Source organism: Pleuronectes platessa, chromosome 12 (assembly GCF_947347685.1).
Source record: "Pleuronectes platessa chromosome 12, fPlePla1.1, whole genome shotgun sequence".
Classification (NCBI taxonomy): domain Eukaryota; kingdom Metazoa; phylum Chordata; class Actinopteri; order Pleuronectiformes; family Pleuronectidae; genus Pleuronectes; species Pleuronectes platessa.
In genome coordinates, this window is record NC_070637.1 from 26,085,893 (window position 1) to 26,110,480 (window position 24,588).

Consider the following 24,588-nt stretch of genomic DNA (forward strand, 5'->3'; position numbering starts at 1 on the left):
GAATTCTTCGTTACCTGTTTTACTTTGAATCTTTGTGTATTTCTCTCACTTTACTTTCTGTCTTTGTCCTGTTTCCCATCGTGAGTCTTTGTGTTTCTCTTTGTCAGGTTGACTTTTGTGTTTGTATTTAGAATTTGAAGCCAGTATAGTCAAGATTTTTGTCCTGTTTTTTCTAAATAAATCAGCTGCAATGATTCAGAGATCATTTAATTAACTTTATTAAAATATTATGTTGAAGTGGTTCAAATGAAAGTTTGTAAATACAAAAGATTTTAAGTGCCCTGTAACATCACAGATTAAAATGCCAGCAATATGAAGGAGTAATTTTACGATATCTGATTTTGTATCTCACCATCACACTTTACACCATAAGAGACACACAACATGGTGAGATCACAATCTTTGTAGTTCAGTAGATCTCGCTGTCATTTGTCCAAGTTTAAAAAAAGAACCCAATAAAGGACCAAAGTTGGAATAAGAACTTATTTTAATGAAAGAAAGTCAATCTTGTTGAACTGTATTCAAATGAGCTCAGTGAACTGGGGCCATCTATGTCCACTGGTCTTAATGGCCCTGCGTTTGGATGCAGAAGTCTCCATGGGGATGTAGGACGTGATAGAACTTCCTGGTCTGTGTTAGGATTCAAACCACAGATATTCAGGGACTCTCACACTCTGAGCTAATCATTGGCTCTGAGGCCTCAGTCTGAGGACATGTGTTGTCCAGTGTCTCTTTCTCATGGTCTTCTTTGGCCCCATGAACCAGTGTCAGCTCTCCTGCTGATTGCTGGACTTTCACCTGGAACACGTCACACTTCTCAGGTAACAGGCCTTTGTTGAAGAGCACAGACGTCAGATAGGAGAACAACACGATGGCAGCAATGGCAGACAGCATGGAGATGGTCTTAACTGGAGCGTACTGGGCATAAACTCCATCCTCAACAACACATCCTGGGAAGTGGAGGACAACTGGCAGCCCGAGTGATGGGAGTCCACAGAGAACTCTGATCACCGATCCCACCACACAGCCCATAACAGCTCCATAACCATTGGAGATATTGACGAAGAGGACGCAGACCAGTTGAGGGAAGATTATGACGTAGCCCAATTCAGCAATAAGAATCCAGAAGAGTAAGACACTGTTTTCCTGGCTGGTTAGTGATGTACCAACCAAACCCACGACTATCACAGCAACTCGGATCACCCACTGAATCTCTCTGTCTGACGCCTGGAGAAGAAGGAGAGAGGAGGAGGTGAAGAGGTTTGAGATACTAACTATTATCTTATCATTCAATGTTCTCACCTGTGGCCTCAGGAGGTTCTTGTATATGTTGGAGGTGAAGACAGAAGCAGCAGAAATCAAACCAGAATCAGCAGATGACATCACAGCAGCAGCAACACATCCTGTTCCGATTATGGAGATGAAGGACGGGGTGAGGTGCTGTAATGTGATGGGCAGGACTTGAGCTGCTTCCCCACGTTCATATGGAGATGGAGAACCATAAGACGTCAGGTTCCAATCTGAGGAGCAGACCAAAGAACATTCACTCAAAAATAAAACACTACAGTAAGACATGTGTGTATTAATCACAGCGTTACAGTTGGCTAAGGCATAATCAGGAATTGATTTAGAGAGAAAAATCTAGGTAAACCTGGATCCTGGGAATTTGAATAAATAAATACATGTTACAAATTGTTGAGTGGTTGAGTGCTTGATTGATTTGTTGATTAATCGATTCCTAAAAGGGGGGAGGAGTAATCCTAAAAGCTTTAAATCTTAGCAATTACTTTTTAAATTTACAATAAGGGAAAAAAAGGTAGCTGCTACTATGGGTAAAAAGGAGACTAAAAGTCCAAAAGTAATTACTCCTGTTGTTGTAGTACAGAAAAATAATCTTCTAGTTAAAGGCATCGCAAACATATCAAAAATATCGGATTGCATAAACGCTGGCCTGAAATTGACCGACCATGTCCGGTGAGGGGACTATGAACCCAGATGTAATTATAATAATGCAAGTACTTGTGTCCACATACAAGGCAGAGCAAAAGAGGGGTAAAAAGGGGCAAATAAAAGACAAACAGAAAGACAAATAACACTGAAGAACCAGGTAGAGGAGTTGCAGACACAGAGCGAAAAGCTGCAGAAAGAAGGCTCCCAACTATTGTGCATGAAAAATACTTTGCGAAGGAGAAAACAGAAAATGCTTCCTGTGGTCGTCCGAGGGCAGAATTTGGAGTATAACCTTGGCAGACTACAGATATGTGAAGCATAATTGAGTAGTTACCTACTCTTCAAGATGGAGCACATTCTTGGATTTCGAAGTTGGAAGAGATTATGGTGGGAGAACAACTTGCTATGGGAGATATTAAGAGACTCTTGGCTAATCTCCTTGGAGTTCATGCTATGGGAGAGATTTTACAGAAAGCTGGACTTAATCAATATGTGGTAACTGCTGTGAATGATTGAGAACTGTCTTGTGCAAATAGAGGTCGAGTGTGTAGAGCGCTGAAAGAGACATTTCTGACAAATTTACATCCTGACAACATTTTTATTGAACCACTGGGACAGGAAGAAAACCCGAGGGCCTATGTGTCCAGAGCTCATCAAGTTTGGAGAAATGTCTCAGGAAATGACCCTGATTTGAATCAAATGGAACAGTCAATTTTTGCGAGCCAAAATACAGAAGGGGTTGCCCCTAACAGTGAGGAGCAAACTGGCAGAGGTGGTTGGTCTTGGAAGCATGAAAAAAAGGTGTTTATACAGATCATATAGCCCATCATGTGTTGTTGTATAGGAAAAAGGAGCATGACCAGAAAGAACAGGACCATGAGGTCCTTAGAAAACTCAATCAAATACAACTGGTGGATAATAAGAAAATTAAGAAGTAAGCTCTGGTTATACAGAATCAGGCTCCACTAGATCAGTCACTACTACAATCACAGCTGAACCAGGTTCAGCTCCAATCGTTCCAGCCACCATCGGTGGCTCCAGTCATCTCCTACCAAGAGTCAGCATTTGATCAAGCACAGACCTGGAGAGGAAGGTTCAATCCAAATTTTGAACAGCATTCAGAAGAATGTTATAATTGTGGACAATTAGGCCACTTTGCCTGTGAGTGCTACAACTGGACAGAATATGGAGGAGGAGAAAACTGATGAAACATCAGAGAAAGAACGGAAGATGACAGGATTTGCGATTCATCCAAGATAAGTTGTCAACGCCGCAGTACAACAGTGTGCTTTGTCTGTTCCAAATCCTTAAACAACCCTTAGTAAGTTCTGAAGGATAGTAAATTATTCTCTGTTGTTGATCTGGTAAATGCATCTTTCAGCATTCAAATTGATAAAGATAGACAATATTGGTTTGTGTTTGAGTGTAACAGAGACATTTACACTTCACATGCCTATGCTGGGGAGAAAGCTAGGGAAAATGTAGCATCTGTTCAGAGGAAAATTAAAAATATTTATGGCCATAAGGCCAAGACTTGCAAGTTCAGTCGAGGTGACCAGGTTCTGGCTTTATTACCACTAGTGTGTTCATCGTTACCAGGCAAGTTCCACGGCCCTTTTTCAGAATTGGGCGTGGTGTCTGAGCAGAATTACTTACTTTCGAAGCCAAAACGTAGAAAGTCAACTCAGCTCTCTCATGTGAACCTGTTCAAGCCTTATTATACTCGTGAGTCACCATTTTGTGAGATTGTGATGCAACAGACTGTGAAACCTGTGTTAATGACAGACACTGTTGGAAGACGCTCACCTGCTGCTGAGATGTCTGTACACGAGGAAGATTGTGTGGTTTCACCCGATGAAAGCCGGCTGCGGGGTCGTTTGATAAATTCTGAGTCACTGCTTGATTTAAAATCGATTGATGTAGGTGATGCACCCTAACCGTCAGAGGTTTAACAGGATATCTCAGGTAAACGGTAGGTAATGGAGAAAGAACTAAAGTACATGATAGACAATCTCATTGCTGAACCGTCAGCTTCCAGCTGGGATTCTTCGTGCTTGCTTGTGGATATATCAGGTAAAAGTCCTCGGTTCTGTACTGACTACCGTAAAGTAAATTGTGTAACAAAACATGATGCTTATTCACTGCCAGGCATGGAAGACTGTGTAGATCAGGTTGGTTCAGCTAGTTTTTTTTAGAAAACTTGATCTGCTCAGAGGATATTGGCAAGTACCGCTGTCCCAGAGAGGGAGAGAGATCTCTGCTTTTATTACCCCATTTGGACTGTTTTCCTATTCGGTGATGAGTTTTGGGTTGAGAAATGCACCAGCAACTTCCAGCACCTTATGAATGATAGTGTCTGGGCTGGAGGGGTGTGCTGTGTATCTTGATGATGTGCTGTTTTATAGTGATACCTGGGAAGATCATGCCTGCTGAATTAAAAGGCTATTTGACCGCCTGCGTGACGCCGACCTGACTGTGAACTTGGCAAAGTGTGAGATTGTTACAACACTTTGAAGTTTATGTTGATTCTAGCGTTCCCATTTTGATATACACTGACCACAATCCCATTACTTTTCTTCATTCTTTGTCTTGCCCTAATCGCAGATTGATGCGTTGGTCCCTTTTTCTGCAGTCCTACTGCTTGGATATTCATCACATCAAGGGCTCTGAGAACATTGTGGCTGATGCATTGTCTCGAGCACCTTGCTATTGAGTATTTTACAGTTGTCCTCTTAGTCAACTATTTGTCCTCTGCCTCGCTTAAAAGTGCTTCTCCAGCCGTCGCGAGTTGCTGGGTGGCAGGGAGAAGAGTAAGTGGACTATTGTGGTGAGTATTGTAAACTACAAAATAGAGTCAAATTTAAATTGTTGAAGAAATTAGTTTGTATTATTAATTTGAGCTATTTGAAAAATGCTATACCCTGATGGTATTGTTATTAGTAATGTGGGATTAACAAAAACATTGGCATGGTATGTGTATGTATGTCGGGATTCCCGGTGGGAACCCCTCTCTTATGGGGGGGGGGGGGGTAGACGACCCCTTCCACCCTCACCTGGACACTAGGTGTCCCTGTTCTTCTTTCCCCTGAGTTGTAGGTGGAGGTGACGTCAGCGTCAATCAGTTCACACCTTGGCCAGGTGACTTAGGGGGGTGAGCAGCCTCAACTACACCACAGAGGATCAGTCATGGCAGCTGAGAGCTGTTAGCTGATTGCTCCTCTGCGCTGCCTCAGGGAAGGAACTCAAGAACTCAGACACTCGAGAGACGCCCGGACACTGAGCGAAGGACTGAGCTGGAAAGCCGTGTGGCGACTTTGTCGCTAAATCTGGCGACTTTCCAAATCCTCATGGCGATTTTTTTGTCAAAAGATACTAGCCACATATCTAGCGACTTTTTCTGGTGATATTAGAAACTTTCAGGTGTTTTGGAGACTGACGTGAAAGCACATATCGTTCTGCAGTTACTGTCCTCAATGAGCAGCGGGTGCTGCCGGGAGCCCCTCCGCCGTCCCAGAGCACTCACAGGCGCTCAGTCTTTTTCTTATTTTTTTTTCGAGATAATTATCTAAAAATATCAGGGTTTCTTTCAAGTGAATGCAACACGCTTCCATATAAGAAAGCTTCTTTTTAGTTCTAAACATATTGAGGGTGTTTTCTTCTCACTTTTAGTACGTCTTACAGCGACCATTAAAATTATGCAAATTAACTAACCCTAACCCTAACCCTAAACCTAACCCTAAACCTAACCCTAAACCTAACCCTGGTCCCCGGGATGAGAGAGTGGAGCCTCTCCAACTTGGCCACCAGATCTAAACTTCCACAACCAATCTTCAAACGGATGAAAACAAACAGGTCAGTAGGCCAGTGCAAAATTCAAATCAAAATCTTGAAACCCTGAACCCTAACCCTAACACAAACCTAACCCAGCCCGTGCCACTGACCTGTACACATAATCCGTTTGAAACCTACTGTATATACAAAACTTAAAAAGAATCCCCCAACCAATCTAAATACCAAAACAAACAACCCCCCCCTTCACAGCTCTCAGAAGGGCCTGGGGACTTCTGGCTCTGATGGGGGAGTCTAGGGGACTTGAACCCGGGTCCTCCACATGAGAGACCGGGAACTATCCTGGTAGGCCACACACTGTTTCAATATTCAGCCAGAATACAGGTATTTCCAAAAGACCTTCTAGCCACCGCCCCCTAAGGGAACCAATCGTGTGGGACAACAACTTTCCCTCCAAAATTCAATATACTGGAGGGAAACCCTACAAAATGGCCGACCCTCCTAGCCCTATCACAACAGATCCACCCACACACACAACTACTGATTGGTGGTTTGAGCCTTGGGGGAGGGGCACACTTCCCCTCCTCCAACACTTTTTAAACCACCCGAGCTGTCAGTCCTAGTACACATCCTCTGAAGAAGCATCGACCAGTGCGAAACGTCAGGATTTTATATACTACTCTACGGTACGTCAGCTTTGACTCTTTTTAATCTTTTTTCTAAAACACTCTGGTTTTAAAGCATCTTGCTTTTTAACTATTTGATGATTTGTTATTAAATATTAAAGCTAGTTTTTTAATTGTCCTGGGGGGCTGCTGCCCAAGGCCTACCTTGCAGTTAGCAAATGGACTCCTATACTTTGGCTTTAAACAGCCGTGCCATGCTTGGTAGCCAAAGCTATTAGCTTTTATAAAACAAAACAACCTGAGTGGCGTGGGCCAAACCTTTTGCTCTGCTCTACAAACAAGCAGATTCCGAAAATCTGCTCCCTGTTCTCACCCTCAAGACTAACTGTTTGGAGACCTCCTAACCCCTTTTTTTCGGAGCTCCACTCTTATGTCACACTAGATTAACCACCGGGAACAGGACACCAGAAGAACCAGCACTTCATCCACCTGGTCCACGGCCCCAACACCATCCCTGGTCCAACCAGCAGGCCCAGTAACAGCAAGCCCAGGCTAACAAGGCCCTCAACAACCACTGGACTTAGGAGACCTCCCTCAACCAGGAATACCAACCAGGCTACAGGCCAAGACACCCGAACCTCTCCCTGCTGGACCACTGCCTCAACACCGCCCCAGCTCCAACCAGGGTACTCGGGAACAAGCCCCCAGCCCAACACACTGGACCAAGGAGACCTCCTACTACGTTACCAGGGTAAGAGCCCCCTCCAGTGACTTTTAAAATGTTTTTTAACAGAGTTAGGCCCGTACCGTCGAGTGGTCTAGGACCTAGACCACAGCTCACACAAACACAGCCATACAACCCCTGATGGGTATAAACACACATTTTACATCACACTACAGACACAACACTACACGCAGGCCTACAAACATGAACACAACACCCACCAACACTTTGAACCAGGCACCAGACCCAGCTACCCGTGCCACTTCAAAACTCAATGGCAATCAGTGGCGGCTCCTGACAAATTTCTCAGGGGGGGCAATTGTTGCGATGATGGCTAAGATCCACGGTACAATCAGATTGTTTTCTGCTTACCTCATCGAACAGCTAAATGGCAACATCAGACATCGACTGCATGTTCTATATGATTTTTTTGATACAGCTAAATCAAGTTCATAGTGAATGTTAACATGCTTTTGGCTGATGAATGAACTATCCCACTGTGGTCATCTAACGGTACATTTTCATCTACCATTTTGCCTCCTTAAATACCTCGGAAAGTTAAAAGAGACTGCTTTACAATAAATCACAATACTCTTTCTCCATCTGATAACATTTATTTTAAGTGCAGCAGTTGTGTTCTGATTTAACAAAAAAATGGATGTTAGCATAGCCTAGTAATTATAATATTTACAGTTCTCATCACACAACTTGATGACAGCATATATAAAAACTAGTGGCATAGCCTACTCATTGCAATATTTACAGTATTCCTAAAACAAGAATGATCCAAGGTGATAATCAAAACATTGGGTGCTATTTAACAAGAATTTACCCATAAGACACATGTACATTACAAAGCAAACAAAAAAATTGGCTAATGATATGCAATTAATACAGCTATTTCCAATTCAACATTTGAGTAGTGCAACAGCACAACAACATTAAAACAACATTTCTCACTTGTATTGAAATTTTGCTCGTCTCTCTTTCAAAGCAGCAAAGTGATCAATGACCCTCTCATTAAAATCAGGCATGTTCCTGACTAGTTCCCTCTCCATGGAAAGCATGGCCAGAGCATTGAGACGATCCTGTCCCATTGAGTTTCGCAGGAATGTCTTGATTCTCTTTAAGGTCGAGAAACACCTCTCAGCTTCAGCAGTTGTCATGGGAGTGGTTATGAGGATGTTCAACAGAGCCACAGTCTCAGATAGGGTCTCGTGGAGGTTGTTCCTCTGTAGAACCTGGTAGAGTGCCAATGCACCACTGCAGCCCTTGAAATCTGGACTCTCGTAGATAAGGGACAGTTCAGTCTTGAGCTTCGCCTTATTCAGCATGGGGTATGCCTTGGCAGTGGTGTTCAGAGCCTCATCAGGGAACACATGGCAGTACTGCTCAAACAGGTCTCCTTGTAGCAGCGTTGCACTCACAAGGTGGCTTGTGAAAGATAACCTCTCGTTTGCATGGCCCAAGATGGTGTCACAGACCTGTCAAAATAAAGAGAGTATATCACAAATTGGAAGTACACTATGAGTTAAAAACACTGCCACCATCCATCCTTGAATGTAACTGTAAATACAGAAGGGGTGATTTTTTTAACACTAGGTTCCAGAGGCCTTAAAAAGGAGGTCTGCATGACTTTAGAATACAATACAGTAAGGTATGCAATGAAGTGAAGTGAGAGAAAAATAGAACAAAAAAAGAAAATAAACAAACAAAACTACAAAATCATCTACCTCCTTAGACAGCCTCTGCTTGTCTTGCTCTCCCAAGGCCCTCCTTTTTCCTGTAGTTCCTGCTGCTACTTGCTGCTGCTCTGGAGATGAGCTCTGGTCCCTGAAACAGACAGACAAGGAGAGTGTGTGTTAGTATATGAACGTATACAGTATGTCAATGCAATTACCTACAGTTCCTGTCTTAGAAAACCAGTAATAATAGTATGTTTTGTCCTGTTTTAAGATATCCTATACGAGCCATTACAGAGCCTATATTAAAAGGCAGTTAGGAAAAAGGCAAATAATATAGTTTCCCTGAATATGAAACGCTGCCATCAGGCAGAAGAATCTGTATTAAGATGCAAATCAAATCGCTTAAAATGATCATTTGTTCTGGCCTCCATTAAGCTGATGCAATAGAACGTGCAATAGAATAATGTGCAATAAATAGGTAAGTACTTAACTTTAGCACTCATACTTTAGCACCTGCACCTTATTCCCAAGTTCTAGTGCAATAGTTATAGTTAATAGTTTTTAATGAATCAATCATTCACTGTGCCCAAGACAAATTTCCCCATGGTGACAATAAAGTGTAACTTATCTTACCGTATGGCTTGAACACTGCTTGTGAAGCTCTGCAGAGCACGTTTGATGAAGACTGCATCAATGTCCTTCTTCTGCAGCTGTTGGTACATAATGTCAACGTGAGGCATGATTTGATGAAATAGATGCAGGAAAAACTTGAAGTCATCGTCCTGCAGCATCCTCAGGTAGCCAGATGCCTCCCTCACTGTGGTGCAGTCAAATGAGCCGTCTGTGCTGATGGCTTCAAAACACTCTATGAGGTCATCTAGGTTCTCATAGACTGTGTTCACGACCCTGCTGTTGAAGTTCCATCTTGTGGCCGATGCTCTTGGCAGCCTCCGTGCAACAACCTGGTCGAGGATGGTGGTGCGTTTGGGTGACCGACTAAAAAAGCTAGAAATGCCATTCAGATCCGAGAAAAAAACCCTCACTGCTGGGACCTGAGAAGTGGCTTGCTGCATGATCAAATTCAGCTGGTGTGCATAGCAATGTAAATAATGTGCATTTTTGTAATGCTCTCGCACTTTTTGCTGCACACCAGCCTTCTCTCCTCTCATCACATTGGCCCCGTCATATGCTTGCGCGATGAGTTTACCCCTCTCTTCCTCGGTGAATAGACTGTTCAGTCTCTCCATAATAGCAGTGGCAATCGAGTCAGCCGTTGAAGACGAGAGGGGGACAAACTCAAAAAAACGCTCTTGAACAGCATGGCTCCCATCAATGTATCGCAATACCATGACCATCTGAGTCTGAGTCGAGACGTCCGTTGTTTCGTCAGCTTGTATCGCAACGAAGCTGGCCGACTTCACCTCCTCCGTAATGCGTGCCCTAATGACAGCTGCCATGCAGTCGAGCAGCTCATTTTGGACGGTCTTGGATGTGCCTTTAAAGACGGTGGCCGTTTTTAAATGCTCCTCAAAAACTTCATCTAGGGATGCAATTAACTGTACCAATCCTCGAAAAATTCCGGGGTTGCTGGATCCCTCGCTCTCGTCTCGGCCTCGCAAGGCCAACTCGAATACACCGCAGAACTTAACACCGTCGATCAGGCGGCCCAGAATGTGGCGATTTTTTTCCCACCTCATCATTGTGCCGACGCAGTGCTAGCCTGTAGCCATCGTCCAACTGCGTAGCAATGTTGACGCTCCCAAACGCTGACAGTTTTAAGCAGCTGTCAATGTGGATCCTCGATGTTTCATGCTTTTTTATTTTTTCGGACAGATGATGCATATCTTTGAAACCTGTTGTAGTCCAAGGTGTTTCCGTGGTGCAGCCATCAGGGTGGATGAGGACGCAGGGGTAGCAGAAGAGTCCGTTGGCTAGCTCGCATCCTGCTAGCCAGTTTTTCCTCTCGTACCAGCACCGCGAAAATCCCCTGGTGTACGACTTGCCTCCTTTCTTTGATATTTGTTTTATATTTAAATTTGGTCGGGGTGGTCCTAATTGTTTAACAGCCAATTTTTCCTGATTGCTTCGACTAAATGGTAATTCTCTAAATGAAATGATGGAGTTGCTCTGAGCTGTAATATTCGCCATGACGATCGTGAATGTGACTGCGGCGGCAGCGAACGTGACGTGACAGTGAACGTGACGTTCACTGTAGTGTATGTATGATATGACGGAATCACGTTAGTGCAAGCACTCCCGGAACCCATAGAGAATGCATTGCAGGGCTTGCAGTTTGAAAAAAAAAGCTTTTACATGAAAGTCAATGAGAGCGCTGGGGGCGATTTCCAGCCAGGCTGAAATCGCCCATAGCGCTCGGTTGGTATGAAACACAACTGCTCAGAGGAAAACAGGCTATCTTAATTTTTTACAAAATGTATTGGTTAGCATCATTATCACTAAAAAATATATACATATGATATATTATTAAAAAAAATATTAGGCATATTATCTTTTTTTTTTTTTTTTTTTTTTTTTTTTTTTGACTCAAGGAGGGCGGCGCCCTATCGCCCTCTATTGGCCGGCCGCCCCTGATGGCAATACACCACAAACACACAACAGACCACTCTCTCACATCCAACACTTTCCCACTCGGTATGATGCGTCAGGTCACCAGACTGACGGATTTTATTAAGCCAGCCACACCCTCCAACACTACACATCACAAAATCCACAACAACACAACAAACTGGATGAAAACAAACATGGTTATTTTACAAGAACACTATACAAACACCATACATACTCTCGGCCATACACCATACAACATCTTAGCATTCCAAATAGCTACCGGCTGGGCTAGGAAGCGGTACGGCCAGAGACTTAGGAGCGAAACCATAACTGTGGCAGAAGGTTTATTGAACAAACACAATGTACAGAATAACAACAATAAACCCTCTGTAACACCAAAGAGCAGGTTAGAAGGTTCCCTCTCCACCATCCCGGAACTATCCGATGAAGAGGAGTTCCCACCACTACCAGCCAGACGTAAGTCACCCCCTACATTCCAACCCCATTCTACCCAACAGCACCGGACACCACTTCTCCCCACCCCCACTCAACGTCAGACAGGACCAAACACCCGACCACAACAACCTCAGCGACTCAGACACGACCAACCACTACAGAGGGACAGACAGAAGACCATCCCCTCGCCCCAAACCAGGTCCCCTCCACAACCCACACTACCCTACCGACCCATCCCAAAACCATGACATCAACCACCGACTGGCCCACAGACTGACCCGACTCACAATAAGAGCCTTCTGCATCCATAGAGGGCTTCTTTACAACGGACCCTTAGATTAACGCATCCGAAAAACATAAACACCTCTACCCCTCCCTCAGGAAGGGGTAAAAAAGTCTCCTGGGGATCCGAACTGATCTACCAGGAGCCAGAAATCACCTACTCCAACCCCATACTTTCCCCCATCCTGCCGTTATTGACTCAACCAAAAACCATGACTAAATTACCACCCCTTAGCCCCAATACCCCTGACTCACTGCCAACAACCACTACAGTTACACCCCCAAATAAACGTACAATACAAATCCAAGCACATATTCACCAGGCAACTGAAACACAGAACTACAGTGCTAAAACTCAATCAACTACACAAACCCATTCAAATGTCTGCACTATATTTCATGCCACCATTTCTTCTCCCCCCTCTACGCCCATAGGTGTTGCTGATCCCCGGACTGGCACAAAAGAACAGCCAGTAACCCCTACAACCATCACGGGGAGGTCACCAAACATGATGAGCGGGAAACCAAAGGCTAATTCGGCCATCAAAACCGCATCTGAGACCTCCCCACCAACTAGGCCCGGAACTCCACCTCCCGGTTGTGCCGTTCGGGGACTCAGCACACCTCCACATGACAGCCCGGCAGCAGCCTCTTCTCCGGCTGACCTATCACCACACACCTCCACTACAGCGGGTAAATACCACCCAACACCACACACTCCACCCCCCGACGATAGCCCCACTGGACCCTCTCCCATCTCCTCCCCACCCAACCCATTATCACCTACCTTCACCACAAGGGGCTCCTACCCCCCCAACTCACACATTGCACGACCAACCAGAAAGCTCCAGGACTGGTCTTTCAAAAGCAGCAGACCAGTCCTGGTGCTGGGGATTCAAACATCTATAGAATCCCCCCCCACAATAACCCAGACATTCAACTGGACAGCTACCCAGGGGCCAATATGTACCATTTTCAACAGATTTGCGCCAAAACATTCCCCAACTCCACAATAAAAATCTTGATCCTCTCCATCGGCATTAATAATAAAGACCAGGACCCCAGGCAGACCTCCTGCAAACAATTAAGATCCCTTTATAAACTAGCCCGACTTGCCTTCCCCAATGCGGACATTTACTTTCCAATAATTAACTTCTCACAACACCTCACCACTAAACAACTACAAAATCTGAAACATATCAACAACACCATAGCCACTTATTTCCCATTTTTAGCCGAAATTCCACACGACACCTTCATCACAGAAAAAGACAATATTCACTGGAAGCCGGCTACTGCCAAACTCATCTTTAATTACTGGCTAGAACAACTAAATTTATAAACCCACCCAAACCTATACCGGACACCAACACATCCACCAACCCGGCGCCCAACATTGACCCCTCAGTTGACTTGGGGTGGAGCTCCACATCCAATATACTCAATTTATCCACATTATTCATTCCAACCACGGAACAGATCCATTTATTGGAAAGGGGTCTCTCCTTCATCCCCCGCCCGACGCAGTTTGACTGGGAGGAACTTCATAGGGACCTTCATCATTACAATAGACGACTCAAAATCATCAGTCACTTTTATGGCAAACCGGACCACATTCAGATACCCTTCATCCATAAATCAAATTGGGAACCCACCACTGCACAGTTACATAAAACAACAATAAACCTCTTGCAAAAGAACAAACAGGCCCTGCGTTACTACCGGCCCCCGGAGGATGTAGCAGACAACCTCTCGGGACCGGAACGCAGGGCCTTAGCCTTACTCACCCAAAACCCCAACATCATTATAAAACCAGCGGACAAAGGCTCCAAAATAGTTATCATGGATAGACGGCAGTATTTACTGGAGGCAAACAGACAACTCTCAAACACTACACATTATAAAACCATTCATTCAGATCTACAAACACAAACCCAACCACTTCTCCGCAATATTATACAAAGGCTATATGACAATAAAAACATAACTCACAAGCAAAAAATCTACCTCTTTGGCCCGGACAAACCCCGGCTCCGACAATTTTACTTATTACCCAAAATTCATAAAGATCCACATTCATGGACTATACCCTATGAAGTTCCCCCCGGCAGACCTATAGTTTCAGATTGTAATAGCACTTCATATAATATCTCAGAATACATCGAACACTTTTTGGGACCCCTTTCCAATAAACACCCCAGTTATATTAAGGACACTTACCACTTTTTAGACATTATCCGACCCATGGTTGTTCCGAAACAGGCATATTTATTTACAATAGATATAGACAGTTTGTACACCAACATCAATACAAAAACCGGTATCAAGTCTATCATCTCCACCTTCAATAACAACCCCGACAACAATAGACCGGACAAAGAAATCATTCAACTTCTGACCCTCTGTCTCAACAATAACGACTTTTCATTCAACAATCAGCAATTTCTCCAGATTCACGGAACAGCCATGGGCCAGCGATTTGCCCCCTCATACGCCAATATATACATGAGCGAGTGGGAGCAAGAGGCACTAGCCAAGTGCACTCACAAACCCCTCACCTACCTCCGTTTTCTTGACGACATCTTTGGCATCTGGCACCATGATCTTTCATTATTTTCTGACTTTATTTCTATTTTAAACAATAACCATCCCTCAATTAAAGTAAAATATATCATAGATCCACTAACAGTTAATTTTTTAGACACAACAGTTTTTTTTGACCAATCCAATAAATTCCCATACACACACTTACTCACCAAGGTTTATTTTAAAAGCACAGATACACACGCTCTCCTCCATTAAAAAAAAGTTACCACCCAAAACACACATTCAAAGGTATTATCAAATCACAAATTATCCGTTTTTATAGAATATCATCCCTAGCAACAGATCTACACACATCCATCTCCACCTTATTTTCCAGTTTACGACACAGGGGCTATTCTAAACGCTTTCTCCGTACAATAAAAAATAGCACTCTGGCATCCCTTGCTCCCACTCGCTCCACTCCCCACAATGCTCCGCCCCAAGCCCTGGCCTCGGAGGGTATCCCTAACCCTAACCCTTACCCAGATCTAAATCCTAAACCTAACCACACCCTCCCCAAGCCTAAACCTAACATCAGCTTTTCTAAGCCTAACCATGACCCACATCAAAATTCTAACCCTAACCAAATTTTCCCCATACCTAAACCTAACCCCAGCTCTCCCAATCCTAACCATAACCCTTATCATAATTCCAACAGGGAACACTCCGAGGCCACCAATATCCAACTACCTAATGACCCTGCCCATAAGCCCATCATAGTACCCTTCATCTCCACTTTTTCACACAGAATTACCGGACTACACACAATTATCAAACAAAACTTCACCTGCACTCAAACTGCACAGCCGGCCTTCCACAACCACACTACTATATCCGCCTACAGAAAAAACAAAAACCTCCATAGTTTACTAATAAAATTAAAATACTCACAAAATAAAGCTTCTACCCCAACACAACATCATACACACTACACAAACAGAAAATTCATCTTAAACCCTCATAGTAAAACAGCATTCCCCACACTAGGTTCCTTTTCACTCAACACCATTAATGTCATCTACATCATCACCTGCACCACCTGTAATAAACACTACATCGGGGAGACAAAACATTCCATCCTCACCCGCCTCAAACAGCATCTGTATAACATTGGGGAAGGCAAACTCACCACCCCATTGATCTCCCCCCCCCCCTTTTTTTTTTTTCTTTATTTCTAATTTCCTAAAAACCATCTAGCAGAGAGGCGCCCTCCCACTCAGACCAGTATGTTTCCACCTCTGCCTCTGTCCCGTGGTCCCAACAGGATGTGCTCTGCCTGGGGAGCGAACCCTGGTCCCCGGGATGAGAGAGTGGAGCCTCTCCAACTTGGCCACCAGATCTAAACTTCCACAACCAATCTTCAAACGGATGAAAACAAACAGGTCAGTAGGCCAGTGCAAAATTCAAATCAAAATCTTGAAACCCTGAACCTAACCCTAACCCAAACCTAACCCTAACCCTAAACCTAACCCTAACCCTAAACGTCATTTAGAGATTTCTAGCGACTTTCAGGACAGCCAATAGCTACTTTTCTTACTGAGGAGTTGGCAACTCTGCTGGAAAGCTAGTTGCTTAAGTTTAAGTATGTTTAGGTTTATTCTCACATGTGTCTGTGATTAATAAAAATGCCTAAAAGCAACAAATCTGTCTCTGGCTGTGTTTGGGACGACTTCCACAGTCACTTTGCTCTGTACCTGCTCACTAAGTTATGCACAGATGCTGCTCCTTGGTTTCCTGTGATTTAACATGTTTTGTTCTATCGGTAACATTAAATACAACAGATTAGTGGATGTTAGATTTCACAGTTTACATTAGTATGTAGTTGTCAGTACCTGTAGATGCAGCAGCTGCCCCAAGCAGTATCGGAGGTGTTCCAAACACAAGTATGAGGAAAGCAGCGACTAAGCACGAGAGCTTAGCTGTGGCTAATGAAGAAGCTGCCAACGTCCTCTGGTGTAAACACTGATATCCCAGACTTCCCAGTGCCTTGAGAATGAAACAGAATTAAATATATGAGTCATGTGTCTTTATCTTGAGGATTTCTCTCAACACTAGTGAAGAACATTTGACATCAGCCAGAGTTTTGCTCCATCTTACAAACATGAAGAATTCATCCATCATGATCCCGGTCTTCTCCAGTCCTGGTGCACCAATCCAGGGAGCGTGTAAGGTGTTGTTCATCAGTGTCTCGCTGATCTCCAAGCAGTTAGGGTTCATCAAGACAAAGGGAACACACAGCCACTGCAGAGACAAATACAAATGTAAGTAATGGACAAGGACTCCAGCACTTGATAAAACCTTAAAGAACAGCAACTCACCAAGCTAATGAATATAAGAAGAAGCTGAATAATATCAGTGTAGGCCACAGAGTAGAGACCTCCCAGCAGAGTGTAGATGATGACCACTGCAGCAGAGATCCAGATACACAGAGTGTAGGGCAAATCCAGGACCACACTCATGGTGCCTCCTGTTCAACACCTTGGATCAGTGGAGTTCTACTTATATACACACTGTACAAGTATCACTGACTCATATTCCTTCACATACATTTATATTAAACTGACATTTAAACACACACACATATATGAGGAGACAGGGCCGGCCCTAGCACATTTGGCGCTCTAGGCAAAAGCTTCACTCCTGCCACACCTATACAGGCGAATGTAGCCCCGCCCACCTAGTGCGCGAGTGTCTCCCCTCACTGCCCAGCGGAGTTTCTAAGTTTTACCAGTCTAAGAAGACAATCAAAACAACATCAACACGTCTCAATGACACTCGTGGTGATCAAGCGAAGCTTTAGGAGCTAACGTAGGCGACTCTCACCCACTACTAACCTGCAGAATACAGGATGAATGCAGCAGCAGTAAAGACACAGAGCTTTCAGTTCCTCATCCAGACTGCATCTGACAGGACGGGGTGCAACTGCTCCCGTGCCAAACGTTCCTCCTGAGTGCTGCTGTCATTCACTGATTTCTCTAATGAAACTACTTAAATTACTGTTAAAGTAATTAAATACAATATTTTGGGCCATACCACATATAGAAGGGGGCGCAAAAAACTCTGACTAGCAAAAAAAAAAAAAGGCAACCGCCTATGTCGCCTGTAGGAAAGACCGGCCCTGTGAGGAGAGGTGCTTCTGTATATTCTTACTTACCTAAACCAATCAGTGTTACAGTCACACACATCACATCAAGAGAGATTGAGGCCAGACTCAGTCCAGCTGTCAGAACTGGTCCATACTTGATGTGGAAAGGGTCCATCATGGTGACACACTTCATTTCTCTTAGTGGTTTAGCAAACACCAGGCCACCTTGATTTAATGAGGGGAAAAACAAACTAATGATAATATCAAGAAATCTCAATAATAATGATTCAACTCAAGGTGAAATGATGAAGTAAAATTCCCGACTCCAACTTACATAGAATAAAAGATAAGCTGTATGCAGTTAACATGGTGGCTGCCCAGGTTAGTCCCATTGACGGAGTGTACACCATCTCAGCTGTGCCCACAATGAAGCCTCCTCCAACCCATGTAGCTGCAGGATGGATCAACACACAGCAGATATTTGGACAAAGACTAAAGGTGAGATCATAATTCAGAATTATTGATCAATAGGACCAGTAGGACTTCACCCAACCAAGACTGTTGTTGGTCAAATCTGATTTGGCTGTTTATTATTCATATTAAACAACAATTCATAATGTTTACTTGTAAAAGTAATGCTTTTATAATTTGCCAGATCTTTCTACCTCCGTGCCGCGACAGACAGTTTCCATCCTGTTGTCTTCAGCTGAGCTGTCCTCACCTGTCATGGTGAAGATCCCCACCACCCAGTTGATGCTCCTGTTTCCCAGTAACGTCATCTCCATCTCATTGGCTCCACTTTTCTTCTGTTCCCTCTTGGACTTGAAAGAAGCCCAGATGCCGGTCCCAAGGACCAGCAGGTAGAAGAGCACCATCAATATCACTCCTGGGATGTTCACTGCCATGATGAAGAATGTTGACTGTCCTTCACACCAGCGTGTTTTCACCTGAGTGACTGGTGAGAGAAACTGGGAAACAACAGACCCACTTTATAAAAAACACGTTTTGAAAAAGAGTCATGTAGACGAGTGTAGCTTTTCAAACAGTGGCTAAGATCTTCTTCTTCACTCTCTGCTCGTAAAACTAATAATGGGCCTCAAGAGACTTTTGGCAAAATGAATATTTTCTTTGGGAAAGAATAGGCGTGGCTACAGGGCGACATGTCACACAGGTCTGAACATGAGGCTGATCAAGTATCTGTCATGGCAACTCATCAGAGTGTGAGTGTGTGTGAGTGTGTGTGAGTGTGTGTGAGTGTGTGTGAGTGTGTGTGAGTGTGTGTGAGTGTGTGTGAGTGTGTGTGAGTGTGTGTGAGTGTGTGTGTGTGAGTGTGAGTGTGTGTGTGTGTGTGTGTGAGTGTGTGTGTGTGTGTGTGTGTGTGTGTGTGTGTGTGAGAGTGTGAGAGTGTGAGAGTGTGAGAGTGTGAGTGTGTGAGTGTGTTAGTTTGTCTCCTCCCATCAGACACATTCCTAATAGGTTTCTTGATACATTTTTTTCTGAATAACTCTCACTTCTATTACACAAGATAATGTGGCCTCGATGCCCAGATGTAAAAAGCCAACACAATAAAAACACAACCTGCCTCCATCCAGCTCCTGTGGTGTCATCAAGTATCCAGAAGCCCTGACATTCATATCACACTCGAAACAGCGTCATTACATTTCATTGATCTGAAGCTTTCATCCAAAGCGACTCACAATAAGTGCATCAACCATGAGGGAACAAACCAGAACAACAACAATCAAGAGACTACTTAGCCTCAAAAGAGCCAAACTACAACGTTTTATATGTAAGTTCAACTAAACAATCTTTTTTTATTTATGAACGATTTTTTTGTTTAATCTAAGTTCTGTCACTGCTCCTCTGTGCCCCCCCCCCCCCCAGCTTCCCTTGTCTCTCTTCCCTCTCTGCCAGGGAAGGCTCTCCACCTCACCTCAGCTCCTCTGCTGCTCAACAACAGGACTTCTACCCTGGTCGTGCTCCCACACATCACCAGTTCCTCCTCGACGCTGCACTGGTAGTTTCTCCTTCTCAGCCGCTCTGGATTGAGCATTGAGAGTTGTTTGTTCCCATCCTATTCGCTCCTGTACTCACCGTGTGATTCCCCTGTGGATCCTCCTGCCTTCCCTCCTCGCTGACGACCTCACAGAGCAATCAGCAACCACGTCTTACATCCAGTCTCTTGTTAAATAGACGCCCCTTGAAATCTCCCTCTGACTTGTTCTGGTTGAACTGGTTGTTCTGGTTGTACACCTCAGATCCTTAGTAAAATAAAAAACACTCTTGTAAAATCTATAAACTAATTTATCAAAACCATATTTTGTTACCATATGAAACACATACCTTTCATATGACCTAATGCGGTTTGAACCAGTTACACACTGCTGCTGCTAAACTCAAACACTTTTAGAATTTCTACTTCTCAGTGATTAGAGTACTGTAAGTGAAGTACACAGATAAAGTGCAAATATACAATAAATTCACCAAACACTACACAAGACCAATACTGCACACTGATAATATAATTGATTTCTCTCCATATTCCCAAATCAGTCAACATGTCAACATGGAGAATCACAACAAAACATGTCCCAGTTTTCATGCTGCTACAGTCATGTGCTTTGCACCTGATGGCTGTTGAACCAATTGGCTCATAGGGGGGGGGCATTTGACAGTCAGTGCTTTGGAATTGCAAGGAAGTGACATCATGATACACTTCTTTGTCTAATGTATACAAGTGTGTTTAGTGTTTTGCAAATCACTGTGTGTATTGTTTTGCAAAAAGTGTGAGTCTGACATTGTGCTGATAGTGGTGCAAAGCTGGGCCGATGTTCTGCTCCTTGAGTGTGAGGATTTGATAATTGTGTAATACTTTTGATTTTAGTGTTTATGCCATTGAAACAAACTGTAAAATGTTGTGTTCTTTCTGTAACATTAAATACAACAGATAAGCTGATGTGAGATTTCACAGTTCACATTAGTATGTAGAAGTTGTCAGTACCTGTAGACGCAGCAGCTATACACACTGTACAAGTATCACTGACTCATATTCCTTCACATACATTTATTTTAAACTGACATTTAAACACACAGACATATGAGGAGAGGTTAAAGTGCTTCTGTATATTCTTACTTACCTAAACGAATCAGTATTAATGCTTGACACAGTATATCAATAGAAATTGAGGCCAGACTCACTCCAGCTGTCAGAACTGGTCCATACTTGATGTGGAAAGGGTCCATCATGGTGACCAGTTCATTTCTCTTAGTGGTTTAGCAAACACCAGGCCACCTTGATTTAATGAGGGGAAAAACAAACTAATGATAATATCAAGAAATCACAATAATAATGATTCAACTCAAGTTGAATTGATGAAGTAAAATTCACAACTTCAACTTACATAGAATAAAAGATAAGCTGTATGCAGTTAACATGGTGGCTGCCCAGGTTAGTCCCATTGACGGAGTGTACACCATCTCAGCTGTGCCCACAATGAAGCCTCCTCCAACCCATGTAGCTGCAGGATGGATCAACACACAGCAGATATTTGGACAAAGACTAAAGGTGAGATCATAATTCAGTATTATTGATCAATAGGACCAGTAGGACTTCACCCAACCAAGACTGTTGTTGGTCAAATCTGATTTGGCTGTTTATTAATTTCTTTCAGCTCCTCTAGCTTCACCTTTTTCCTTCATCTTCTTCTTTTGGAAATGCTTCTTATATCCATACACCTCAAGTCTTTGCCTCTGTGAATGTGCACATCCCAAGTAGTGAGATGTCAGCTGATCGAACGAAACACAAAAATGCCAAACGCTACAACAGTGACTGAAAAATGAAATAGTGCATTGTTTGTAAAGGGCTGCGGTGATGATGGTTGCATTTTTCTCAGAAGTAAAGATCTGGACTCAGTCCTCAGGGTTGATACTCTTAATTGGTGTTAATAATGTAAAATGCTTACATGCTCTAATGTTCAGAAAACACATCACTTTTCTCAAACCTTCACTTTATTCATGATCAAGAATCAGGAGTTTGAGACTTTCTGTGAGAAAAACATCAACTTGTCTTACTCACTGAACTATTTCCCCTGACATACTTCACAAGAATGAGGTTCTTCCCTCGGGCAGGAGGCTGCGGGCCATCAGGACCAGAACCTCCCGCCACAAGACCAGCTTCTTCCCGGCTGCAGTTGGCCTCATAAACAAGGCCCGGGACCCCCACCTGACTCGGACTTTTATTCCGCCCCTACACCTCAAGGATGTGTTAAATTAACACATTATATCATATCATATTATATAATATTATACTGCATTACATTGCACATTGCAATCGGACACTGTTTACTGTTTTGCATTTTGCATATCACTCTTTACTTCACTTATATCTTTTATCTTTTATATATTTTTATTCAGAAATGTTTATGTCTAAATAAATGTTACTTTGTATAAATATTGGAAAAAAGTGAGTAAATAAGAAGTAAATAGTGAGTAACTGGTTTTCTATTTTTTATTACTTTTCCTATGTATGTTGTATTTATTGTGTTTTTATGTTTCTATGTTCATTGTATGCACCAATTACCAGAGCAAATTCCTTGTAGGTGTAAACCTACTTGGCAATAAAATACTTCTGATTCTGATTCTGACAAGTCATATTAAACACCGTTGTTGTTTATCCCACTCTCCTGTTTCACTAAACCAGTTACCGTAAACGTATCACTGGTTTGGAACCATTACAATATATTCAGATTTTCGACCAGAAGACGTTCCTGAACGCATCAAAGGAAGGACGCATGCGCCGTCCCGTCTTGAATCCTATTGGTCCGTTTCAAACTCTCACGCGCCAGCCGAGTTGTTGTGGAGCTTCGCGGTTGTTTGGAGCGAGGCCGCTCGTAGAGGCACTTCCGGTGGCTGAGGCAGCTCGCTGCTGCCACGCAGTTCGAGGCCGACTCGTCCCCTGAGGATGAACCGTCCTTTATACTTGTTTATCAGCGTGGTTCTGTTCTGAGCACCAAGAATTCTTGATCTCCATTTCTCCACTGGGTGTAAGTGGCTGGTTTCTTTGTCACATTGTACCGATTCTGCAAGTTTAAAACAGTGGGGATCAAAGGCAGCTGCGTTAAAACAGTGGGGATCAAAGGCAGCTGAGTTTACAATCAGTGGCAGTTTCTGTCGACACCGGAAGTGCCTTTTCGAGCTGCCGCTGCCACGATGTGAGTTTGCCCTAACTGCAGAAAGAGTGTCCGTCTCCGGAGCTCATGTCCCGGGTCACACTGTCAGGTGAGGGTCGCGCTTCAGTCACCTCCATGTGTCAATAACCTGTGGACAGTGGTTAGCTAGCTGGTTAGCGTTAGCTTGGCGAATGAAGAACTGTTGACAGCAACTGTCGATGATAAACGAAGCAGTTAGCATCCAGCAGTTAGCATCCAGCAGTTAGCTTGAGCTCAGAACGTGTAGTTCTTCGGGTTTCACGTTATTCACGATTAATCTTCGTCCTGCACGTTAACCACTCATTTTACCGTCGCTACACAAACCTCCACGTCCAGGCTCTAAGAGGCTGAAAGCAGCTGCGGTGTCAAAGTGACTTCCTGTTGAAGGATCTGGATCAACAGCTGATTCAACCTGGAGCAACCTGTTCATTCAAGATTCAATTCAAGATTCAAGAGTTTATAATCTAATGCACACAGATAACATGAAGCAGTCGCTGGCAGTGAAATGCTTGAGTCACAGTCCTCTTCTAGCAATGCTCAAGAATTAATAAAATAGAATATCAAAAATTTAAAATAGAAAATAAAATATATATCTCAATATATATATATATAGATGAAGTAAAAACAGTAGTGCAATTATGCCACGGTGCTGGTTTGGTGGAGTTATTAAAGTTCAGAGGAGTTTAAAAGTTTTATGTCCTGGGGGATGAAACTGTCTCTGAGCCCGGTGCTGCCGGCCCGGTGCTGCGGTACCGTCGGCCAGACGGCAGCAGGAGAACAGTTCATGGTTTGGGTGATGGGGGTCTTTGATGATCCGGCTGCTCTTCTTCCTGCACCGCTGGGTGTAGAGCTCCTCTATGGATGGTAGCTCCGTCCTGGTGATGTGCTGGGCAGACTGCACCACCCTCTGTAGAGCCTCACGGTTCAGGGCGGTGCAGCTGCCAGTCAGGAGGCTCTCTGTGGTGCACCTGAATCCTGGAGTCCATGTGGAGCCTCCACAGCCTGAAGGTCTTCCTGATGGAGTCTGTGTGGTGGGTCCAGGTCAGGTCATCAGTGATGTGGACCCCGAGGAACCTGAAGCTGCTGACTCGCTCCAGTCCTGTTGATGGAGAGGGAGGCGTGTTCTTCTCCTCCTCTCTTCCTGTAGTCCACGATCAGCTCCTTCGTTCTGCTGACGTTGAGATGGAGGTTGTTGTCCTGGCACCAAGATGTCAGGGCTCTGACCTCCTCTCTGTAGACCTTCTCCTCGTGGCCGGTGATCAGGCCCATGATGGTGGTCTCATCAGCAGAATGAAGGTGTTGGAGCTGTGGCCACGCAGTCATGTGTGAACAGGGAGGACAGGAGAGGACTGAGGACCACCGGTGTTGAGAGTCAGGGTGGAGGATGTGGTGCTGCTGATCCGCACCACCTGTGGTCTGCCCGTCAGGAGGTTCAGGATCCAATCACAGAGGGCGATGTTGAGCCCCAGGTCTCTGAGCCTGGTGACGAGCTTCAGGGGCTCATCATCTGTTTCTAGAATCTCACTCGAGGCTGAAGCAGCTGAATCAGGCTCATTGTCATCAGCGATACTGTTACTACACAATCAGTCTTTATGCCAAGTTAGTTAACAAATATAAAGAATTTGAAAAA

General features: G+C 43.9%; 3 protein-coding genes across 8 annotated transcripts in view; 1 reads left to right on the top strand and 2 right to left on the bottom strand.

Moving 5' to 3' along the window:
• Positions 1-245: 245 nt before the first annotated feature.
• Positions 246-19,984, bottom strand: LOC128453010 (high-affinity choline transporter 1). 2 transcript variants are annotated; one of them, XM_053435593.1, is made up of 9 exons: positions 19,685-19,839; positions 18,473-18,719; positions 18,086-18,202; positions 17,821-17,976; positions 16,985-17,133; positions 16,764-16,907; positions 16,499-16,652; positions 1,303-1,520; positions 246-1,227 (listed from the first exon to the last, which is right to left on the bottom strand). In XM_053435593.1, exons 1-9 carry the CDS (start codon positions 19,802-19,804, stop codon positions 658-660), a joined length of 1,875 nt encoding a protein of 624 aa, XP_053291568.1. In that variant the 5' UTR covers positions 19,805-19,839; the 3' UTR covers positions 246-657. The 2 variants fall into 2 exon arrangements, with proteins under 2 accessions (XP_053291568.1, XP_053291570.1); XM_053435595.1 differs by lacking the exon at positions 19,685-19,839 and adding an exon at positions 19,846-19,984 and having other exon boundaries at positions 254-1,227.
• LOC128453011 (zinc finger MYM-type protein 1-like) lies at positions 8,029-10,804 on the bottom strand. Its single transcript, XM_053435596.1, has 3 exons — positions 9,408-10,804; positions 8,823-8,922; positions 8,029-8,573 (listed from the first exon to the last, which is right to left on the bottom strand). The coding sequence occupies exons 1-3, from the start codon at positions 10,472-10,474 to the stop codon at positions 8,046-8,048; spliced, it is 1,695 nt and encodes a 564-aa protein (XP_053291571.1). The 5' UTR covers positions 10,475-10,804; the 3' UTR covers positions 8,029-8,045.
• A 2,656-nt stretch (positions 19,985-22,640) lies between the features above and the next one.
• LOC128453012 (kinesin-like protein KIF20B) overlaps positions 22,641-24,588 on the top strand; it is a 29,673-nt gene continuing 27,725 nt past the window's right edge. For 4 of the 5 annotated variants that reach the window (XM_053435597.1, XM_053435600.1, XM_053435601.1 and 1 more), the window contains exon 1: positions 22,802-23,028. The gene's annotated coding sequence lies outside the window, so the exon portion shown is untranslated. The other variant, XM_053435598.1, reaches the window with a different exon arrangement.